The following is a 19,733-nucleotide window of genomic DNA, read 5'->3' as shown; positions in this document are numbered from 1 at the left end:
AATTTACTGGTCAGCACTAACAATCTCTCTCTCTATCACGATCTATCTCTGTCTCTCCATCTATCCCTCTCTCTAGCTCTCTCTCTCTCCCTCAATCTCTCCCTCTCTCTCTCCCCCTCTATCTCGCTCCCCTTCTATCTCTCTCCCTCTCCCCCCTCTCTCCCTCTCCCCCTCTATCTCTCTCTCTCTCCGACTCTCTCCATCTATCTCCCTCTCTTTGAACACACACACACTGAAATACATATCATGTGGCTGAACGGTCACACTTGTGATGCCTTGGTGATGAAGACAGCCTGCTGTTACTGCTGGAGTATACAGTACACAGTGTGTCAGTTTCTATAGTTGATATCATTTCTATTGTGTCATGTATGTCTACTCTACTGTATGCTAACTCTCACTACCAACCTAGTTCTCTCTTCTGAGTTTAGCCTTTCAGCCTGGCCTCATAGACTAGACATAACATAGTTAACACAAATGAGTATGATATGTTATATTTAGTATGGTTACATAAGATAAGAAGGTTACTTAAGCCAAAGACCAAAGGAAGAAAATTGGTCTGGGAGGATGGGGCGGTGTATAACGCGAACGTCTGGTAACCCACCGGTTCCTTGTTCGAATCAAATCATGAACAACTTGAGCATTTTAGCTAATTAGCAACTACTTACTACTTGTCAGCTACTTAGCATGTTAGCTAACCCTTCCGCTAACCATAAACGCTAACCCTTCCACTAACCATAACCGCTAACCCTTCCGCTAACCATAAACGCTAACCCTAACCTACTCCTTTAGAGGTGAATCCTGTAACTTCCACTTAAGCCACATTTTCACATAGTCTACTGTTGACATCAATGCATGACTTAGAGGGAGTAAGGATTCATCACTAACCTTTAGTTTATTTACCACGTCCTCATTTCAAATCAAAACACCCAATGATCAGCAACAGGAGAGGTCTTGACAAGGGGCTCAGCCCTGAGAGAGAAAGAGGAGCTGCATTATAATGGTACAAAAGAAAGACAAGATATCTGACATTCCAAATAGACACTTTTCTGTATGGATCAAATAGCCAACTTCTAAAACCAGATGGGCCTATTCCCCTTTTTCAGCCATCCAGATACTTGTTATGTTCAGTATAGTAAATGTACACCAGCCTCAACCTCATATATCCTTCTACAGATACTTGATATGATATATACACTGAACAAAAATGTAAACGCAACATGTAAAGTGTCCCATGTTACATGAGCTCAAATAAAAGATCCCTGAAATGTTGCATACGCACAAAAAGTTTATTTCGCTCAAATTCTGTCCACAAATTTGTTTATATCCCTGTTGGTGAGCATTTCTCCTTTGCCAAGATAATCCATCCACCTCACAGATGTGGCAAATCAAGAAGCTGATTAAACAGCATGATCATTACACAGGTGCACAGGCCACTCTAAAATGTGCAGTTCTGTCACACAACACAATGCCACAGGTATCTCAAGTATTGAGGGAGTGTGCAATTGGCATTCTGACTGCAGGAATGTCCACCAGAGCTGTTGCCAGATAATTAAATGTTAATTTCTCAACCACAAGTCGTTTCAGATCATTTGGCAGTACGTCCAACCGGCCTTACAACCGCAGACCACGTGTAACCACGCCAGCCCAGGACCTCCACATCCGGCTTCTTCACCTGCGGGATCGTCTGAGACCAGCCACCTTGCCAAGCTGATGAAACTGTGGGTTTGCACAACCAAAGAGTTTCTGCACCAACTGTCAGAAACCGTCTCAGGGAAGCTCATCTGCGTGCTAGTGTAACCGATGTGAAATGGCTAGTTAGTTAGCAGTGGTGCGCTCTAATAGCGTTTCAATCGGTGACGTCACTCGCTCTGAGACCTGAAGTGGTTGTTCCCCTTGCGTTGCAAGGGCCGCGGCTTTTGTGGCGCGATGGGTAACGATGCTTCGTGGGTGTCAGTTGTTGATGTGTGCAAGGGTCCCTGGTTCGAGCCCAGGTTGGGGCGAAGACAGGGACGGAACCTACACTGTTACATTGGTGCCGTGACCCGGATCATTGGTTGCTGCGGAAAAAGGAGGAGGTCAAAAGGGGGGTGAGTGTAACCGATGTGAAATGGCTAGTTAGTTAGCGGTGGTGCGCGCTAATAGCGTTTCAATCGGTGACGTCACTCGCTCTGAGACCTGAAGTGGTTGTTCCCCTTGCGTTGCAAGGGCCGCGGCTTTTGTGGCGCGATGGGTAACGATGCTTCGTGGGTGTCAGTTGTTGATGTGTGCAAGGGTCCCTGGTTCGAGCCCGGGTTGGGGCGAAGAGAGGGACGGAACCTACACTATTACACTCATCGTCCTCACCAGGGTCTTGACCTGACTGCAGTTCAGCATCATAACCGACTTCATTGGGCAAATGCTCACTTCGATGGCCACTGGCACGCTGGAGAAGTGTGCTCTTCTCTGGATGAATCCTGGTTTCAACTGTACCAGACAGATGACAGACAGCGTGTATGACACAGAGAGACTGTGACCAGATCCTGAAGCCCATTGTAGTGCCATTCATCTGCCGCCATCACCTCATGTTTCAGCATGATAATACATGGCCCCTTGTCGCAAGGATCTGTACACAATTCCTGGAAAATGAAACTGGCCTGCATTCTTCCATGGCCTGCATACTCACCAGACATGTCAGCCATTGAGCATGTTTGGGATGCTCTGTATTGACGTGTACGACAGCGTATTCCAGTTCCCGCCAATATTCAGCAACTTCGCACAGCCAGGCAGGCCAGGCGCATGCATGCTGACACGGTCGCCAGTTGTACGGTGTTTCCTCCAAAACGTTGCTGCAGCTGGCTTCCGGGTTAAGCGGGCATTGTGTCAAGAAGCAGTGTGGCTTGGCAGGGTTGTGTTTCGGAGGACTCATGGCGCTAGACCTTCGCCTCTCCCGAGTCCGTACTGGAGTTGCAGCGATGGGACAAGACTAACTATCAATTGGATATCACGGAATTGGGGAGAAAAAGGGGGTAAAAAGTACAAAAATATATATATAATTCGCACAGCCATTGAAGAGGAGTGGGACAACAGCCTGATTAACTCTATGCGAATGAAATGGGTCGTGCTGTATGAGGCAAATGGTGGTTACACCAGATACTGACTGGTTTCCTAATCCATGCCCCTACCTTATCTGTGACCAACAGATGCTATCTGTATTCCCAGTCATGTGAAATCCATAGATCAGGGCCTAATGAATTTATTTAAATTGACTGATTTCCATGTTGCGCTTACATTTCTGTTCAGTATACTATGCTAATACCAGCCTCAACCTCATATATCCTTATCCAGGTACTTTGTATTTTTAATTTATTTTTGATTTACCTTTATTTAACTAGGCAAGTCAGTTAAGAACAAATTCTTATTTACAATGACGGCCTACACCGGCCAAACCCGGATGACGCTGGGCAAATTGTTGCACCGCCCTACGTGACTCCCAATCACGGCCGGTTGTGATTCAGTGCTGGAATTGAACCAGGGTGTCTGTAGTGTCCCATAGGATTTGTCTAGAGTAAAGAAACTTGTCCTACAGCGGACCTCCATTGGGAAGCAGTATGTTTACAATGCAAATACAGGGCCTATAGAAAGTCAACAACCCCTTGGATTTCTTCAACAAATAATATGTGTTACAAAGTGGGATTGAAATGTATATCATTGTTAAAAAAAAGGTCAACGATCTACACAAAATACTCTGTAATGTCAAAGTGGAAGAAAAATTCTACAATTTTTTTGGGAAAATGAACGAAACCTAAAACACTAATATAGATTGATAAGTATTCATCTTCCTTAGTCAATACATGTTAGAAACACATTTGCCACCGATTACAGCTATGAGTGTTCTTGGCTAAGTCTCATAAGAGCTTTGCACACCTGTATTGTGCAATATTTGCCCATTATTCTTTCAACATTCTTCAAGCTTTGTCAAGGTGTTAGGGATCATGGCTAGAGAGCAATTTTCCAAACTTGCCATAGATTTTCAAGCAGATTTAATTCAAAACTGTAGCTTGGCCACTCAAGAACATTCTGTCTTAGTAAGCAACCCGTGTTGTAGGTTATTGGCTGCTGAAAGGTGAATTCCTCTCTCAGTATCTAGTGTAAAGCAGAATAAAGCAGGTTTTCCTCAGGGAGTTTGCCTGTGCTTAGCTCCATCCCGTTTCTTTCGTCCAGTCTTTTCCGATGTAAAGCATACCCATACCATGATGCAGCCACCACCATGCTTGAAAATAAGGAGGCAGTTACTCAGTGATGTGTTGCGTTGGATTTGCCCCAAAACATAAGGCTTTGCATTTAGGCCAAAATGCTGTGTTTTGTAGTTTAATTTGCCGTGGTTTTTTGTTGTTGCAGTATTTGTTGAATACAGATGCACGTTTTGGAAGACTTTTAGTATTATTTGTATTATTATTATTTTCACTCTGTCATTTAGGTCGTTATTGTGATGTCACTACCATGTTGTTGATCCATCCTCAGTTTTCTCCCATCACAGCCATTTAACTCTGTAGCTGTTTTAAAAATCACCAATGGCCTCATGGTGAAATCCTTAAGCAGTTTCCTTCCTGTCCTGCAGCTGTTCAGGAGGACTGCATATTTGATGTGTCTGGGTGGTTTAATAAATCATCCACAGCATCGTTATTAATTTGACCATGCTTAAAGATATATTCAATGTCTGATTTGTTCTACCAATCACTGCCCTTCTTTATGGAGCTCCCTGGTCTTTGTAGTTTAATCTGTGCTTGAAATTCAAAACTTCACTGAGGTGCCTTACAGATGTTGTACATATGGGGGACAGAGGAAGAGTAGTCATTCAGAAATCATGTCCATAGAATGTATTATGTGATTTGTTAAGCCACATTGTAATTCTGATTTAATTTAGGCTTGCCTAAACAACCAGGGTAAGTACTTATGCAACAACTATATTTTTTCTAAATACATTTTAAAAAATTAACAAATGTGCAATGCACTTTCCAAACTGTGAAAGGCAGCAATACGCAACATAGCGTCTAGTCTGTCGGAAAGCCACAGGAAGAAGAAAGATTTGTCCGTTTTTCTTTGACTTTGCTCTGGTGTTATGCAGTAGAGGGTCGTGTGAAGTTCCCGGGGTGTTTTCATTACGAGCGTGACGGAAATCCAGACTGCTCTGTACGACGACGTTGGCGGGCGACTGCCTTTACGACCGGACCGGAGTCCCGTGGAATGAGGACGTGTGCAAGGCTGAGTATAGTAGCTAGCTAGGACACACATTCCTCTGCTAATTCAACGGTGCTAGCTATGTCTTCTGGGATGACTGGGCAGACACCGTAAGTTACACTTTTTATTTAGTTCCATTTACTTTTATATTCTGAATAAGTTACGGACGCAAGAACACGTATTTTCTTTTTAGCTTCGTGCTAACATGTTAGCTACCTAACTTAGTACAGTTATGTTAGCGGCGGTTGCTGGTTTTACAGCTAGATAACGTTCTTATTCCACTGTATGAAAGTACAATTCATTATAACTAGAATATTTCGTAAAGGTTTATCCGAAATTGATGACCAAGCCACAGTCGTAGATTCTTGTTTTTACCATAGCAGTCAAGTTGATCCGTGCTAACGTTGCTAGAAAACGGTATGCTAATTGAGCTAACGTGAACTAGCTAACGTTAGTTAACAACACCGGTTTCTGGCTAAGTTTAATTGTCTAATGTTGTTAACTAGACACCTAACATATCGCTAGTTAGTGGAGGGTCAAGAAAGCGGTCTCTCTAAAGTTGTGGTTACCTGCGGATACTACCCTCCAAGATAAATGATTTGTAGAGGAACGGGCCAGAATAGTTTAAGAGAATGCCGAGGCCTACTAACTCTACGAACACTAATGTTGGCAAGCGGCGCATTCGCGACTAGTGTTACGCTAACTAGCTTGCAAACACAAGCTAGCCCTCGAACCCCGTCCTACAAAATGATCTTGAGTTAGATGAAATTATAGGCAACCGGGCAAATTAGCCCCAAACTGTTGGATAAGTTATCTAATCTCAATATGGAGAGCGTCCCAGTTCAGTTATTGTTTCAAGCCACTTGAGGTTGAATTGTCTCTCATTTCTCTCCATCATAATGGATCCAGGTGCCTAACCAGTAGCAGCAGATGGGATCAGCCTGCTCAGCCCAAAACTAGGGTAGACGTCATGCAAGGCTTCGCTTCCTCTGCCCAGACCTGCACATCGGCCACTACGACCCATCAATCAGCCCAGCACCCTGTAGCTGGTCCCATGGTGCCCCAGACATTGCAGGGGGACATGCCAGCAGCACAGGGGGGAGGCGTGGAGATGGCTGCTGCTATGGCTGCTAAGATCAACGCTATGCTGATGGCCAAAGGAAAACTGATGGTTCCTCCACCACTACCTGGCAAGGTGAGAGGGAAAGGGTTAATGTACCTTACTCTGTCCTGGTCCTGAGGAATCACTGTGCAGGCTTTTAATCCAGTCCTAAGGGTTCACCTGGCCAGTCATAAGAGGCTCAAGCCACAGACTAGAATGGTTTCCTTAGGTGGTGCAACTTGTCTCTGAGAACAGGGAGAGTGATGATTGTCATTGTTTTCAACCACATAATATAATGTAGCCATGTCCCATAGCTGGAGGTAATAGAAAGTGAGGCCAGTTGAGACCATGTGACCTTCACTGATACCCACCTCCTAGAGCAGTGGTTCTTAACCTGGGTTCGATCGAACCCCAGGGGTTCGGTGAGTCAGTCTCAGGGGTTCGGCGGAGGTCAAGACACACACCCGACTCATATGATTCGTGATGACACGCCCCGCTTGGCCATCATTGGCTGCAGGTGATCACGCAACATCGCTTGGCCTATCTGTGCTGCAGGGAATTTGGCGCGCTCAGTAGTCGAATTGTGACTGTTGTGATGGTACGTCGTGTGATTTCTTTCTTAATATTTTAATCCCTTCATACTAACTATGTCGAGCAAAAAAAGAAAGTGGTCGGACAAATATGTACAATATGGATTCACATGTATAACGGAACGTGATGAGAGTCAGCGTCCTAACTGCATGATTTGCAATGCCAAGTTGAGCAATTCTAGTCTAGCACCGGCAAAACTAAGAGAACACTTCCTTAAGCTGCATGGAGATGGACAATACAAGAACACAACGCTCGCTGAATTCAAGGTGAAGAGAGCCATTTTTCCAATTAAGAAGGGTTCGGTGAATGCGCATATGAAACTGGTGGGGGTCAGTACCTCCAACAAGGTTAAGAACCACTGTCCTAGAGTAACACAGCAGAGAAAACCACCCTGGTCGCCAGACACCACGGTTACTGCTGCTGCTCACAACACTCTAGGCAGTCTCTCTAACTCAGTGTTAGTCCTTCTGCACACTGTGATTCCCTGGCTTTTGATCCAGCTCAGTACTAACAAACCTGACTCAACCAAATAGGGCCTTTAGTAGGATCTAAAGCCTGGAACTTGTGTGGCTTCCCAGGAGGGTTAAACACTGACCTAACTGCATGATATTGTATGACCACCATGACTTTAGTTATTTAGTGTTTGTATGTGGATTCATATGAAACGTGTTGCCCACAGATCCCTCCGTGTATGTCGGCTGCCACTAGTGGAGACGAGACTGTGGTGACAGAGGTGGATATCAACGATGTGCCCATCAACAGCAGAAACCTGCTCACCAAAGGAAAAACACAGGAAGAGGTGATTCCTCTCTTGCATCGTCTCCACTTGGCTACTTCTTAAAATGCATTGGGGACAAACCTTGGACCTTTCCTCCTATAGGAATGAAAAGGGGGTGGATACCATCAATCGGCCTGAATCGCAACCCTTTCTGTATAATATATATCTAATATATTCTATTTAGAAGACATGTGTACATACATTTTATGTATTCGCCCCAACTAATACTGAAACGTTTCTCTTTGTTTCAGATTCGTCAGTTCAGCGGTGCAGTAGTCTCAACCAGAGGCCACTACATGACCAGTGCAGAGAAGTCCCATGGAAAAGGAGTGTATGTATGCAGTTGATGTTACTGTGTGTATCTGTAGTTGACTCTGACCATGTGGAGATCTAACCAACTCTTCTTATTTAGAGAAAGGCCTTTGTATTTACACGTCCAGGGGAAGAGCCAAGAGGAGGTCAATAGTAAGTAGAATTTCTATAACCCTCCCGTCTACAGTTGCATTAGATACTTTATTGTCCTCAGATCCTGTAAATTACACAACCTAGTCAAGACCACACATCTCAGAAGATGACTGTGGGTTGGTTTGGTTAACTGGCTGTTGTTTTTCTCAGTATATTATTCCCATATTTCTTCCAAGTCCCCTTGTCTATCTATTCCCTGTGTTGTCTTACAGAGGCAGTGCTGAGGATAAAGGAGATCATCTCTGAGGATGTGTTGAGGACAGCTGCAGCATTAGGATCCCAGCTGAGACCCGTCATACCCCCCCTGCCGCTCTACCCCCAGCCCCCTCGCCCCATGGCTGCCCCCCATCCACACCTACCCAGGATGCCTAGTGTCAACCCTCCCGTGCCACATGGACACCGGCCCGCCGCGCCACACCAAGGGGTAGATACAGGGGTCCCTGGTCCTCACAGAATTTTTCCCTGAATGGTTTTTAAGAAATCCTGCTTGGACGATTCCCTGCCTCCTTATTCCCTCCCAATTCTGGGAATCCTCTAACTGGGATTTCTAAAAACCACAGGAACTTTGGGTTTTCACAATTTTGCAGCAGGGAAACGTGTTTTTCAGTTTGCAATCTGGCCCATGCCCCATAGCTGGAGGTAATAGAAGGTGAGGCCAGTTGAGACCATTTGACCTTCACTGATACCCACCTCCTAGAGTAACACAGCAGAGAGAACCACCCTGGTCTCCAGACACCACGGTTACTGCTGCTGCTCACAACACTGTTCTCTAGCTAGTCATTTAGTTGGATTAAAAAGTTAGCAGTTCAGACATCGACCAGCTCCCTACTCTACTGCTTCCTGTTGTCCATAAGATGAAGTATGTTTGTAATGTGGTGGTTGAACTATGTGTTGATCTGACCCAGGATTATCCAAATGTAACTGTCATCTCTCCCTGTCAAGAGTTTTGTGCACGTCAAGATTTTTGTGGGTCTGGACCAGTCCCTGCCCTCGTTCAATGTGAACGAGAAGGTGGAGGGTCCTGGAGGGATGTACCTGGGACACATCCAGACAGAGACAGGAGCCAGAGTGTTCCTCAGGGGGAAAGGCTCAGGGTACATAGAGCAGGCCTCACGACGGGAGTCCTTCGAACCACTCTACGTCTACATCAGGTAACTGATTTTTACTTCCGGGTCAAACACCTTTATTTCTCCAGCCTATAAGGGCTTAACAGACCCTGATTCAGCCTATAAGGGCTTAACAGACCCTGAAATTAGAATCATGCAAGTTGCATTGAGACAATTTTCATTGGGGGGTGGACTCATCAATATACACCAACCTGTGATGAGTACAAAAGCCATGTGAACTATTTGGAGGTTAAAGAAGGTGAAACTATTGAAGTGTGTAGTTGTCACTGATACCCACCTCCTATAGGAAACAGTAGAGTGAACCATCTGACCTACAGACATAGGTCTACGGTGCTCTGCACCTACTCACATCCAGAACCAGTACAGACTTAACCGTTGAATTCTCTACCGTGCTCTACAACTCACTCGTATGCATTCAGAAGACTGCTCACCACACGTTGGCTAGCTGTCAGTCCTGCTGCTCTCTCCTAGATGTTTGGTGAACCATCTGTTCGTCTCGTAGGGTCTGAAATAGTTTATTTCCTCCTGTAGTTGTTCCCTGCTGTGGTGGTGGGTTGTTGTTGTCGGTTTCATTCCATTTCAACACTGTTGTCTTTTCTTGTAGCCATCCCTACTCCACGGGGCTGGAAGCTGCCAAGAAACTCACAGAGAGCCTGTTGGAAACTGTAAGTCAATAAAGTGTTTCTCCCAGATGACTTGTTAGATATTACTGCACTGTCGGAACTAGAAGCACAAGCATTTCACTACACTCACATTAACATCTGCTAACCATGTGTATGTGACCAATAACATCTGCTAACCATGTGTATGTGACCAATAACATCTGCTAACCATGTGTATGTGACCAATAACATCTGTTAACCATGTGTATGTGACCAATAACATCTGTTAACCATGGGTATGTGACCAATAACATCTGCTAACCATGGGTATGTGACCAATAACATCTGCTAACCATGTGTATGTGACCAATAACATCTGTTAACCATGTGTATGTGACCAATAACATCTGCTAACCATGTGTATGTTGCCAATAACATCTGCATGTGACCAATAACATCTGCATGTGACCAATAAAATGTGATTTGATACACAGCAAGGGAAGCAGACAGTGTAGATGAGAGCGTATGCTAAATGACTCCAATGTACATGATCACGTTTATTTGAACTGGGTCGTGATCATTGGGCACCAAACAGAGGAAAACTGACTGAAACAAGGAGGGACTTCCTGGACTAACTTTGTTTTCTGTTGTAAAACGTTTTCCATTTGCGTGCCCTAATGAACACGCCCCATGATGGAGGTTAAAGAAGGTGAAACTATTGAAGTGTGTAGTTGTCACTGATACCCACCTCCTATAGGAAACAGTAGAGTGAACCATCTGACCTACAGACATAGGTCTACGGTGCTCTGCACCTACTCACATCCAGAACCAGTACAGACTTGAATTCTCTACCGTGCTCTACAACTCACTCTGCGTTTTTATACCATGCATGTTGTGGGATTAAAAGTGTGTTATTGATATACCTGCTTGTCTGAGACTTATTTCACAGGATTTCTTCCTCTGCTTACTCTAAACATGATTCACTTCCCTTTTGTTAGAGTTGAGTGTTGTCATCCTGTTCCCTCTGTGTCTGTTGTCCAGGTGAGAGCTGAACATAGCCGCATGGTGTCCATCTACACAGCCACCGGCTCCACCCAACGTAAGTCTCCTCTCTCTCTCACACACACCAGAACTAACTAAAATACCACAGTCACAGAACCAGGGTCCGTATTCATAAAGCGCCTCTGAGTACTGATCTAGAATCAGTTTTGGATTTGAATGGACAAGGGGGGACCTGATCCTAGATCAGCATTCTTACTCCAAGACATTTTATGAATATGGGCCCAGGAGTTTTCCTGATCAGGTGAATTGACCATCCAGGTTACGTGGACAGAGAAACTCCTGGCCCTGCTCATTTACTTGAATATTATAGAATGACCAGAACGTTTCCGTTCCAGTAAATCACTTCCTATGTTTGTTTAAACCACAGACACAACTAGCTACTGTGGTAAATGAATCTCTTTCTGTCTCTAGTGGCACAACAACAAACAGAACAGTCAGACAGACAACAACCCTGTCTGTGAATGACAACCTCTTCAATCACATCCATTAACCCTGATCTCCTATACTTCCCTTTCAGCACACCCAGCTCATGGATACCCAGCTAATAGCTCTTACTCTAGCCAGGGCTGGTACAGCAGCAGCAGTGGTTACCCAGGGTGTAACGGGCTGGCTGGGGGCTATGCTGCCTCTACCAGCTACCCCACACCGCCAGGACCCTCTGGCTATTGGACTAGTGCTGCTAGTGGTCAGCCCAGTCAATCTAACCTGTCGACAAACCCTCCATCTTCTCAGGCTATGGTTCAGTATCCTGTCTGTCCCAGGAAGACACACGCATACCTATTACAGGTACGTAGTGGCTAGGAAACCATACCTCGACCTATTACAGGTACGTAGTGGCTAGGAAACCATACCTCGACCTATTACAGGTACGTAGTGGCTAGGAAACCATACCTCGACCTATTACAGGTACGTAGTGGCTAGGAAACCATACCTCGACCTATTACAGGTACGTAGTGGCTAGGAAACCATACCTCGACCTAGTACGTAGTGGCTAGGAAACCATACCTCGACCTATTACAGGTACGTAGTGGCTAGGAAACCATACCTCGACCTATTACAGGTACGTAGTGGCTAGGAAACCATACCTCGACCTAGTACGTAGTGACTAGGAAACCAGTACCTCGGCCTAGTTCTACGTAGTGGCTAGGGAACCAGTACCTCGGCCTAGTTCTACGTAGTGGCTAGGGAACCAGTACCTCGGCCTAGTTCTACGTAGCGGCTAGGGAACCAGTACCTCGGCCTAGTTCTACGTAGCGGCTAGGGAACCAGTACCTCGGCCTAGTTCTACGTAGTGGCTAGGGAACCAGTACCTCGGCCTAGTTCTACGTAGTGGCTAGGGAACCAGTACCTCGGCCTAGTTCTACGTAGTGGCTAGGGAACCAGTACCTCGGCCTAGTTCTACGTAGTGGCTAGGGAACCAGTACCTCGGCCTAGTAGTACGTAGTGGCTAGGGAACCAGTACCTCGGCCTAGTTCTACGTCGTGGCTAGGGAACCAGTACCTCGGCCTAGTTCTACGTAGTGGCTAGGGAACCAGTACCTCGGCCTAGTTCTACGTAGTGGCTAGGGAACCAGTACCTCGGCCTAGTTCTACGTAGTGGCTAGGGAACCAGTACCTCGGCCTAGTTCTACGTAGTGGCTAGGGAACCAGTACCTCGGCCTAGTTCTACGTAGTGGCTAGGGAACCAGTACCTCGGCCTAGTAGTACGTAGTGGCTAGGGAACCAGTACCTCGGCCTAGTTCTACGTAGTGGCTAGGGAACCAGTACCTCGGTCTAGTAGTACGTAGTGGCTAGGGAACCAGTACCTCGGTCTAGTAGTACGTAGTGGCTAGGGAACCAGTACAGGTATGTATTGACAGGAACATGGGTGGGTTGTCCAAATAGGATTTAGGACGGGGATCAGTTGTTTGACACTCATAAGAAAGAAGAAAAGGCTTCTCACCTGAAAATTGAAGTCAGGACATCAGTTTAGAAACTGTCTGTATCAGTTTCATTAGTTAGTAGCAGCCAGGAGATTGTTGTACACCATTATAAGGACTAACCAGATGTATTGTACACCATTATAAGGACTAACCAGATGTATTGATGAGGTACACCATTATAAGGGCTAACCAGATGTATTGATGAAGTTGTACACCATTATAAGGGCAGGACTAACCAGGTGTATTGATGAGGTACACCATTATAAGGGCTAACCAGATGTATTGATGAAGTTGTACACCATTATAAGGACTAACCAGATGTATTGTACACCATTATAAGGGCTAACCAGATGTATTGATGAGGGACACCATTATAAGGGCTAACCAGATGTATTGATGAAGTTGTACACCATTTTAAGGGCAGGACTAACCAGGTGTATTGATGGCCCTGGGATTAGACTAACTGTTGTTTGGGTTTGACCTTGGTGTCTCAGGACCCTGGGTGCAGTGACCAGACGGAGAGTGACCTGTCGTCATCCAGCTCCCCTCAGGCAGGGGCAGGAAGTCCTAAACGACGCTTCCAGGAAAAGACTGAGGATGAGCAGGCTTTTCAGGTGAGACTGAGCTAAAACTGCTGAAATATGCAAGAGAATGATTTAAAAGAATGGCTTGTCAACTGAATAACCTGGCTAAACAAAATCAGTAAAGGCTGTCCCCAACCCAGATGTGTTAGCTCAGTGGTTACTCCAAGTGCAGAACGTGTTTTTTTGGTTTTAGGAATTCAAACAGTGCTCAGTGATCTTCTGCTAACAGTCCTACCTGTCTCTCTCTCTCTCAGCCTGCCAGCAGCTCACCTGAGGCCCCGGTGAGAGAGAAGTCTCCTCCTCTACCTCCAGCTCAGAGAGAGGAAGAGCCAGGACAAGGAGCTGAAAGGTTTCTACATTGATCTCTGCTCTAAATCTCTAACAATGTTTCTGGTTTTGCCCAGAATGTTGCAGCCACCGGGGTCGTGTTCAAAAGGGCACAACGGGAATAAAAGAGAACCATTGTTTCTTGTTACACATTCAGATCAGTTTTGGGTTGTTTTCGTACATTTTGCTCCTACTAAACACAGCCCTAAATGAAGCCTCCTGATGTTTCTCCACCTGGTTCCTTTGTCTCTGTCTGTAGGATGTTGATGCCACCTCCTCTCCCTGTGTTTCTGGCCCCTGGCCCTGTGGCACGAAAGAGACACAGAGAGACAGCAGTACCAGTGGTCCCACCCAGTCTACCACCCAGCACCCTTGGCCCTGTGGCACACAAGAGACCCAGAGAGGTCCCACCCAGTTTACCACCCAGCACCCCTGCATCACAGGGTACGCTTCTTACTGGGAACATACTTCACTGTACTTGATGCCTGAATGGGCAGACTTTTTGACCATGATGAAGTTGAGTGGTGTTTTCAAAGATGGCTTCTCCCCTCAGTAGTGGAGTAATGGAGACAGACAATCTGTTCGAGCTCCTCTGTGATTGGCTAAGCCATGCTAACTGTCACTTCCTGTATGTGTTCTTTGTCTTCCCCTTGTTCTCTCTCCACATGTCTCCTGGACCTGCTGCTACCTAACATGGGTCTATCTCATCTGGTGTCTGTGATCCCTCTGCTCTGACTGGCTGTGGATCAATCCAACCAACTCAAACATGGGCTGGGCTCCTCTTGTTTTGCTCTCTCTCTCTGTCGCTCTCTTTTTCTGTCTTGCTGTCTGTCTTTGTTTTCTACAGATTTTCCTCAGGAGGTGAAGAAGATGAAGGTAGTGGAGAACCCTTCAGGTTTAGTGCCCTATGGAGGTAGGGTATTGGACACTTCATGCCTAGTACCCTACGGTGGGGATTCTTCTGATGAAGGAGAGGACTCCTAGCAGTAAGACTAACTCATACGCCCACTACCCTTCACTAATCCCATCAGCCCCACCCTAAAGTGTCCTCATTCCACTTAGACGCTGGGTTGCCGTGTCTAGCTAGCTAGCTAAGTCTAGCTAGCTCTGCTATTACCGTCATCGACTACTGGACAGAGTGTTGCATTGCTACGGCCCTGCCCCCAAAAACAAAGCTACTTTATATTATTATAATTATTAAAGACAGTTTTCATTTGAAAAGGTCATTTTTATTTCAAATCTGAAAAAGCATATGCGGTTGTCCATCCACGACCGAGCCTGCTGTACACGAATTCACTGATTATTACTGTTATATTGTATATAATGGAAAATGGTGTGAATCTGTTCCCATGGAATACTTTAATAAATGGATTTGGAAACAGCCGTCATCTTGTTTGTTTAATAGTGTTGTGGTAGTCCAGTCCAGGGTTTCATCATGTTAGTCTGTAACAGTGTTGTGGCAGTCCAGTCCAGGGTTTCATCATGTTAGTCTGTAGCAGTGTTGTGGTAGTCCAGTCCAGGGTTTCATCATGTTAGTCTGTAGCAGTGTTGTGGCGGTCCAGTCCAGGGTTTCATCATGTTAGTCTGTAACAGTGTTATCTGAAACAGCTGTGTAGTCCTTGGGTAAAAAAAACTGTAGGGGGGCATCAGTTTAGCAAACCCTGGTCTAAACCACTGAAATAAATGTTTTTATTCAGATATGGTTGTTAATCCACTTACACAAAAGGGTCATAAACATGTTTTTGTAGTATAATTTTGCGCTACCATGCAGTGTTGTCCAGAGGGTTAGAATAAAAAAACGGACAACAGAAAGATGTTTCCATGGACAATACACCTGTATTCTGTGTGTTTTTAATGTACATCGTGGTAGGTAAGCTCAGACCAAGTGGACATACTGCGGTGCCTCTACCCCAGTGCGAACAGTGAGCGCACCGGGGTTGTCCAGAGCAAAGCAGGGATGAACGTAGTGTAGGAAGCTACAGTAGAAGGTGTAGAGGTGTTGTTCCAGGTCTATGTTGAAGAAGGACAGGATCCCTCTCTCATAGTTCAGACTGAGCCCTATCCTCACAGGGTTCACTGTTATCCGGATGTCTGGGCTCCAACCGCTGTGGAGGAACTCATACTTGTGTCTGGAGAGGAGGAAGGGGGAGACAGAATGGAGGAGAGGGGAGGCAGAATGGAAGAAAGGAGAAGACAGAATGGAGGAAGGGGGATACAGAATGGAGGGGGGAGGGGAGGAAGGAGAAACAGAATGGAAGTAATGATGACATTTAGAAAGTGATGGTTCTATGTGACTTGTTACACATCATACTTCTATATACACTCAGAGGCCAGTTTATTAGGTACACCACCATGTTCACAAAAATGGTTCTCTCCTACAGACAGTGAGTCACATGGCCGTGGCGGAAAAGGGTCCGACCTGGTACTAGATGGGTGGTACCTAATAAACTGGCCACTGAGTGTACAGGATATAGAAGAAGAAGAAGAATGTGACAGGAAGTTGTACTTGCGTCTGGATGGAGATGGAATGGAAGAGAGGGGAGGAAGGGGGAGACTGATGTCATTAAGACCATACAATGTTATGTGACTTACACTTAACTCATTCATAACATGTATGTCTGTGCTGTGATAATATAACATAAGTAACGATACAATCATTTTTAGCAGACGCTTTAAAGCGACATACAGTTAAAAGATTTCTGGATGGTTTTCCCGGATACAGATTAGACTAGTCCTGGACAAAACATCAATTGAGAATCTCACTTGAACATAACCTTTTAGTCCAGGCCTAGTCTCTGTCAGGGAAACAAACCCTTAGGCTTCCTGGTCCCAACGCTATGAAACCGGACCAATAATGTCACAGTAAATTACTACATGAGACCCTTGATGCAGGAATCAAATGGTGTTGAACCTGTATCTTAAACTAGCAGTACCACGGGGAGACGGTATGTACATCCTCAACCCAACACTGTATCTTAAACTAGCAGTACCACGGTGAGACGGTATGTACATCCTCAACCCAACACTGTATCTTAAACTAGCAGTACCACGGGGAGACGGTATGTACATCCTCAACCCAACACTGTATCTTAAACTAGCAGTACCACGGGGAGACGGTATGTACATCCTCAACCCAACACTGTATCTTAAACTAGCAGTACCACGGTGAGACGGTATGTACATCCTCAACCCAACACTGTATCTTAAACTAGCAGTACCACGGGGAGACGGTATGTACATCCTCAACCCAACACTGTATCTTAAACTAACAGTACCACGGGGAGACGGTATGTACATCCTCAACCCAACACTGTATCTTAAACTAGCAGTACCACGGGGAGACGGTATGTACATCCTCAACCCAACACTATCTTAAACTAGCAGTACCACGGGGAGACGGTATGTACATCCTCAACCCAACACTGTATCTTAAACTAGCAGTACCACGGGGAGACGGTATGTACATCCTCAACCCAACACTGTATCTTAAACTAGCAGTACCACGGGGAGACGGTATGTACATCCTCAACCCAACACTGTATCTTAAACTAGCAGTACCACGGGGAGACGGTATGTACATCCTCAACCCAACACTGTATCTTAAACTAGCAGTACCACGGGGAGACGGTATGTACATCCTCAACCCAACACTGTATCTTAAACTAGCAGTACCACGGGGAGACGGTATGTACATCCTCAACCCAACACTGTATCTTAAACTAGCAGTACCACGGGGAGACGGTATGTACATCCTCAACCCAACACTGTATCTTAAACTAGCAGTACCACGGGGAGACGGTATGTACATCCTCAACCCAACACTGTATCTTAAACTAGCAGTACCACGGGGAGACGGTATGTACATCCTCAACCCAACACTGTATCTTAAACTAGCAGTACCACGGGGAGACGGTATGTACATCCTCAACCCAACACTGTATCTTAAACTAGCAGTACCACGGGGAGACGGTATGTACATCCTCAACCCAACACTGTATCTTAAACTAGCAGTACCACGGGGAGACGGTATGTACATCCTCAACCCAACACTGTATCTTAAACTAACAGTACCACGGGGAGACGGTATGTACATCCTCAACCCAACACTGTATCTTAAACTAACAGTACCACGGGGAGACGGTATGTACATCCTCAACCCAACACTGTATCTTAAACTAGCAGTACCACGGGGGAGACGGTATGTACATCCTCAACCCAACACTGTATCTTAAACTAACAGTACCACGGGGAGACGGTATGTACATCCTCAACCCAACACTGTATCTTAAACTAGCAGTACCACGGGGAGACGGTATGTACATCCTCAACCCAACACTGTATCTTAAACTAGCAGTACCACGGGGAGACGGTATGTACATCCTCAACCCAACACTGTATCTTAAACTAGCAGTACCACGGGGAGACGGTATGTACATCCTCAACCCAACACTGTATCTTAAAACCTGTTTGGGCTAGGGGGCAGTATTGAGAATTTTGGAAAAAATATGTGCCCATTTTTAACTGCCTCCTACACCAACTCAGAAGCTAGAATATGCATATTATTGTTCAGGTTTGGATAGAAAACACCCTAAAGTTTCTAAAACTGTTTGAATGGTGTCTGTGAGTATAACAGAACTCCTATGGCAGGCAAAAACCTGACAAGGTTTCATGCAGGAAGTACCCTGTCTGACAAGGAGTCGTGCGTCTTGCATCTGTTTATTGAAAAGTAAGGATCTTAGCTGTAACGTGACAATTCCCAGGGCTCCGATAGGCTCTCAGAACCCGGGAAATCCATGAAGGTTGACGAGGCAGCCTCAGGCTGAAACACATTATCGCCTTTGGTAAGTGGCGGATCAGAGGACCTTTGAATGAGGCGCGTGCACGATTCGCCCCTGTGGAGAAATTTAATTCGGCTGTTTAGGCTCACTGCATATTCCCGGTCGGAATATTATCGCTTTTCTACGAGATAAATGGCATAAAAATTGGTTTTAAACAGCGGTTGACATGCTTCGAAGTACGGTAATGGAATATTTCGAAATTCTTTGTCAAGCCATGCGCGAGACCGTGATTTAGTATTCTGATAGTGTCTAGAACTCACGAACAAAACGTCGCTGTTTGGATATAACGATGGATTATTTGGGACCAAACCTACATTTGTTATTGAAGTAGAAGTCGTGGGACTGCATTCTGACGAAGAACAGGAAAGGTAAGAACATTTTTCTTATAGGAAATATGATTTTGATGAAGGCTAATCTTGCCGGGTGTCTAAATAGCTAGCCCGTGATGCCGGGCTATGTACTTAGAGTATTGCAAAATGTGCTTCATCCGAAAAGCTATTTTAAAATCGGACATATCGAGTGCATAGAGGAGTAATGTAGCTATAATTCTTAAAATAATTGTTATGCTTTTTGTGAACGTTTATCGTGAGTAATTTAGCAAACTGTTAGTAAATTCCCCGGAAGTTTGCGGGGGTTATGCTTTTTCTGAACGTCACATGCTAATGTAAAAAGCTGTTTTTTGATATAAATATGAACTTGATTGAACAGACATGCATGTATTGTATAACACAATGTCCTAGGTGTGTCATCTGATGAAGATCATAAAAGGTTAGTGCTGCATTTAGCTGTGGTTTGGGTTTATGTGACATGATATGCTAGCTTGAAAAATGGGTGTCTGATTATTTCTGGCTGGGCACTCTGCTGACATAATCTAATGTTTTGCTTTCGTTGTAAAGCCTTTTTGAAATCGGACAGTGTGGTTAGATTAACGAGATTCTTGTCTTTAAATAGCTGTAAAATAGTCATATGTTTGAGAAATTGAAGTAATAGTATTTCAAACGATTCAAAAATCGCGCCACTGGATTGAAGTGGCTGTTACGTAGGTGGGACGAGTTCGTCCCACATGCGCCAGAGGTTAAACTAACAGTACCACGGGGAGACGGTATGTACATCCTCAAC

General features: G+C 45.2%; 2 protein-coding genes across 3 annotated transcripts in view; one reads left to right on the top strand and one right to left on the bottom strand.

Annotated features, from left to right (window-relative positions):
* The first annotated feature begins 4,904 nt into the window (after positions 1-4,904).
* On the top strand, positions 4,905-15,160 carry LOC115182369 (KH homology domain-containing protein 4). The gene is made up of 15 exons (XM_029743991.1): positions 4,905-4,922; positions 5,105-5,327; positions 6,127-6,412; positions 7,590-7,709; positions 7,940-8,019; positions 8,101-8,153; positions 8,366-8,577; positions 9,096-9,304; positions 9,885-9,945; positions 10,924-10,981; positions 11,462-11,730; positions 13,360-13,479; positions 13,704-13,798; positions 14,036-14,220; positions 14,624-15,160. Exons 2-15 carry the CDS (start codon positions 5,299-5,301, stop codon positions 14,758-14,760), a joined length of 1,914 nt encoding a protein of 637 aa, XP_029599851.1. The 5' UTR covers positions 4,905-4,922; positions 5,105-5,298; the 3' UTR covers positions 14,761-15,160.
* LOC115182368 (fibronectin type III and SPRY domain-containing protein 2) overlaps positions 14,984-19,733 on the bottom strand; it is a gene marked incomplete at its 5' end in the record, with an annotated part of 49,764 nt that continues 45,014 nt past the window's right edge. For both annotated transcript variants that reach the window (XM_029743988.1, XM_029743989.1), the window contains 1 exon segment: positions 14,984-15,905. In XM_029743988.1, coding sequence (XP_029599848.1) covers positions 15,653-15,905 — 253 coding nt within the window.

The sequence above is a fragment of the Salmo trutta genome, unplaced genomic scaffold (genome assembly GCF_901001165.1).
Source record: "Salmo trutta unplaced genomic scaffold, fSalTru1.1, whole genome shotgun sequence".
In the NCBI taxonomy this organism is placed as follows: Eukaryota; Metazoa; Chordata; class Actinopteri; order Salmoniformes; family Salmonidae; genus Salmo; species Salmo trutta.
This window is presented reverse-complemented; position numbering and strand designations above follow the sequence as displayed.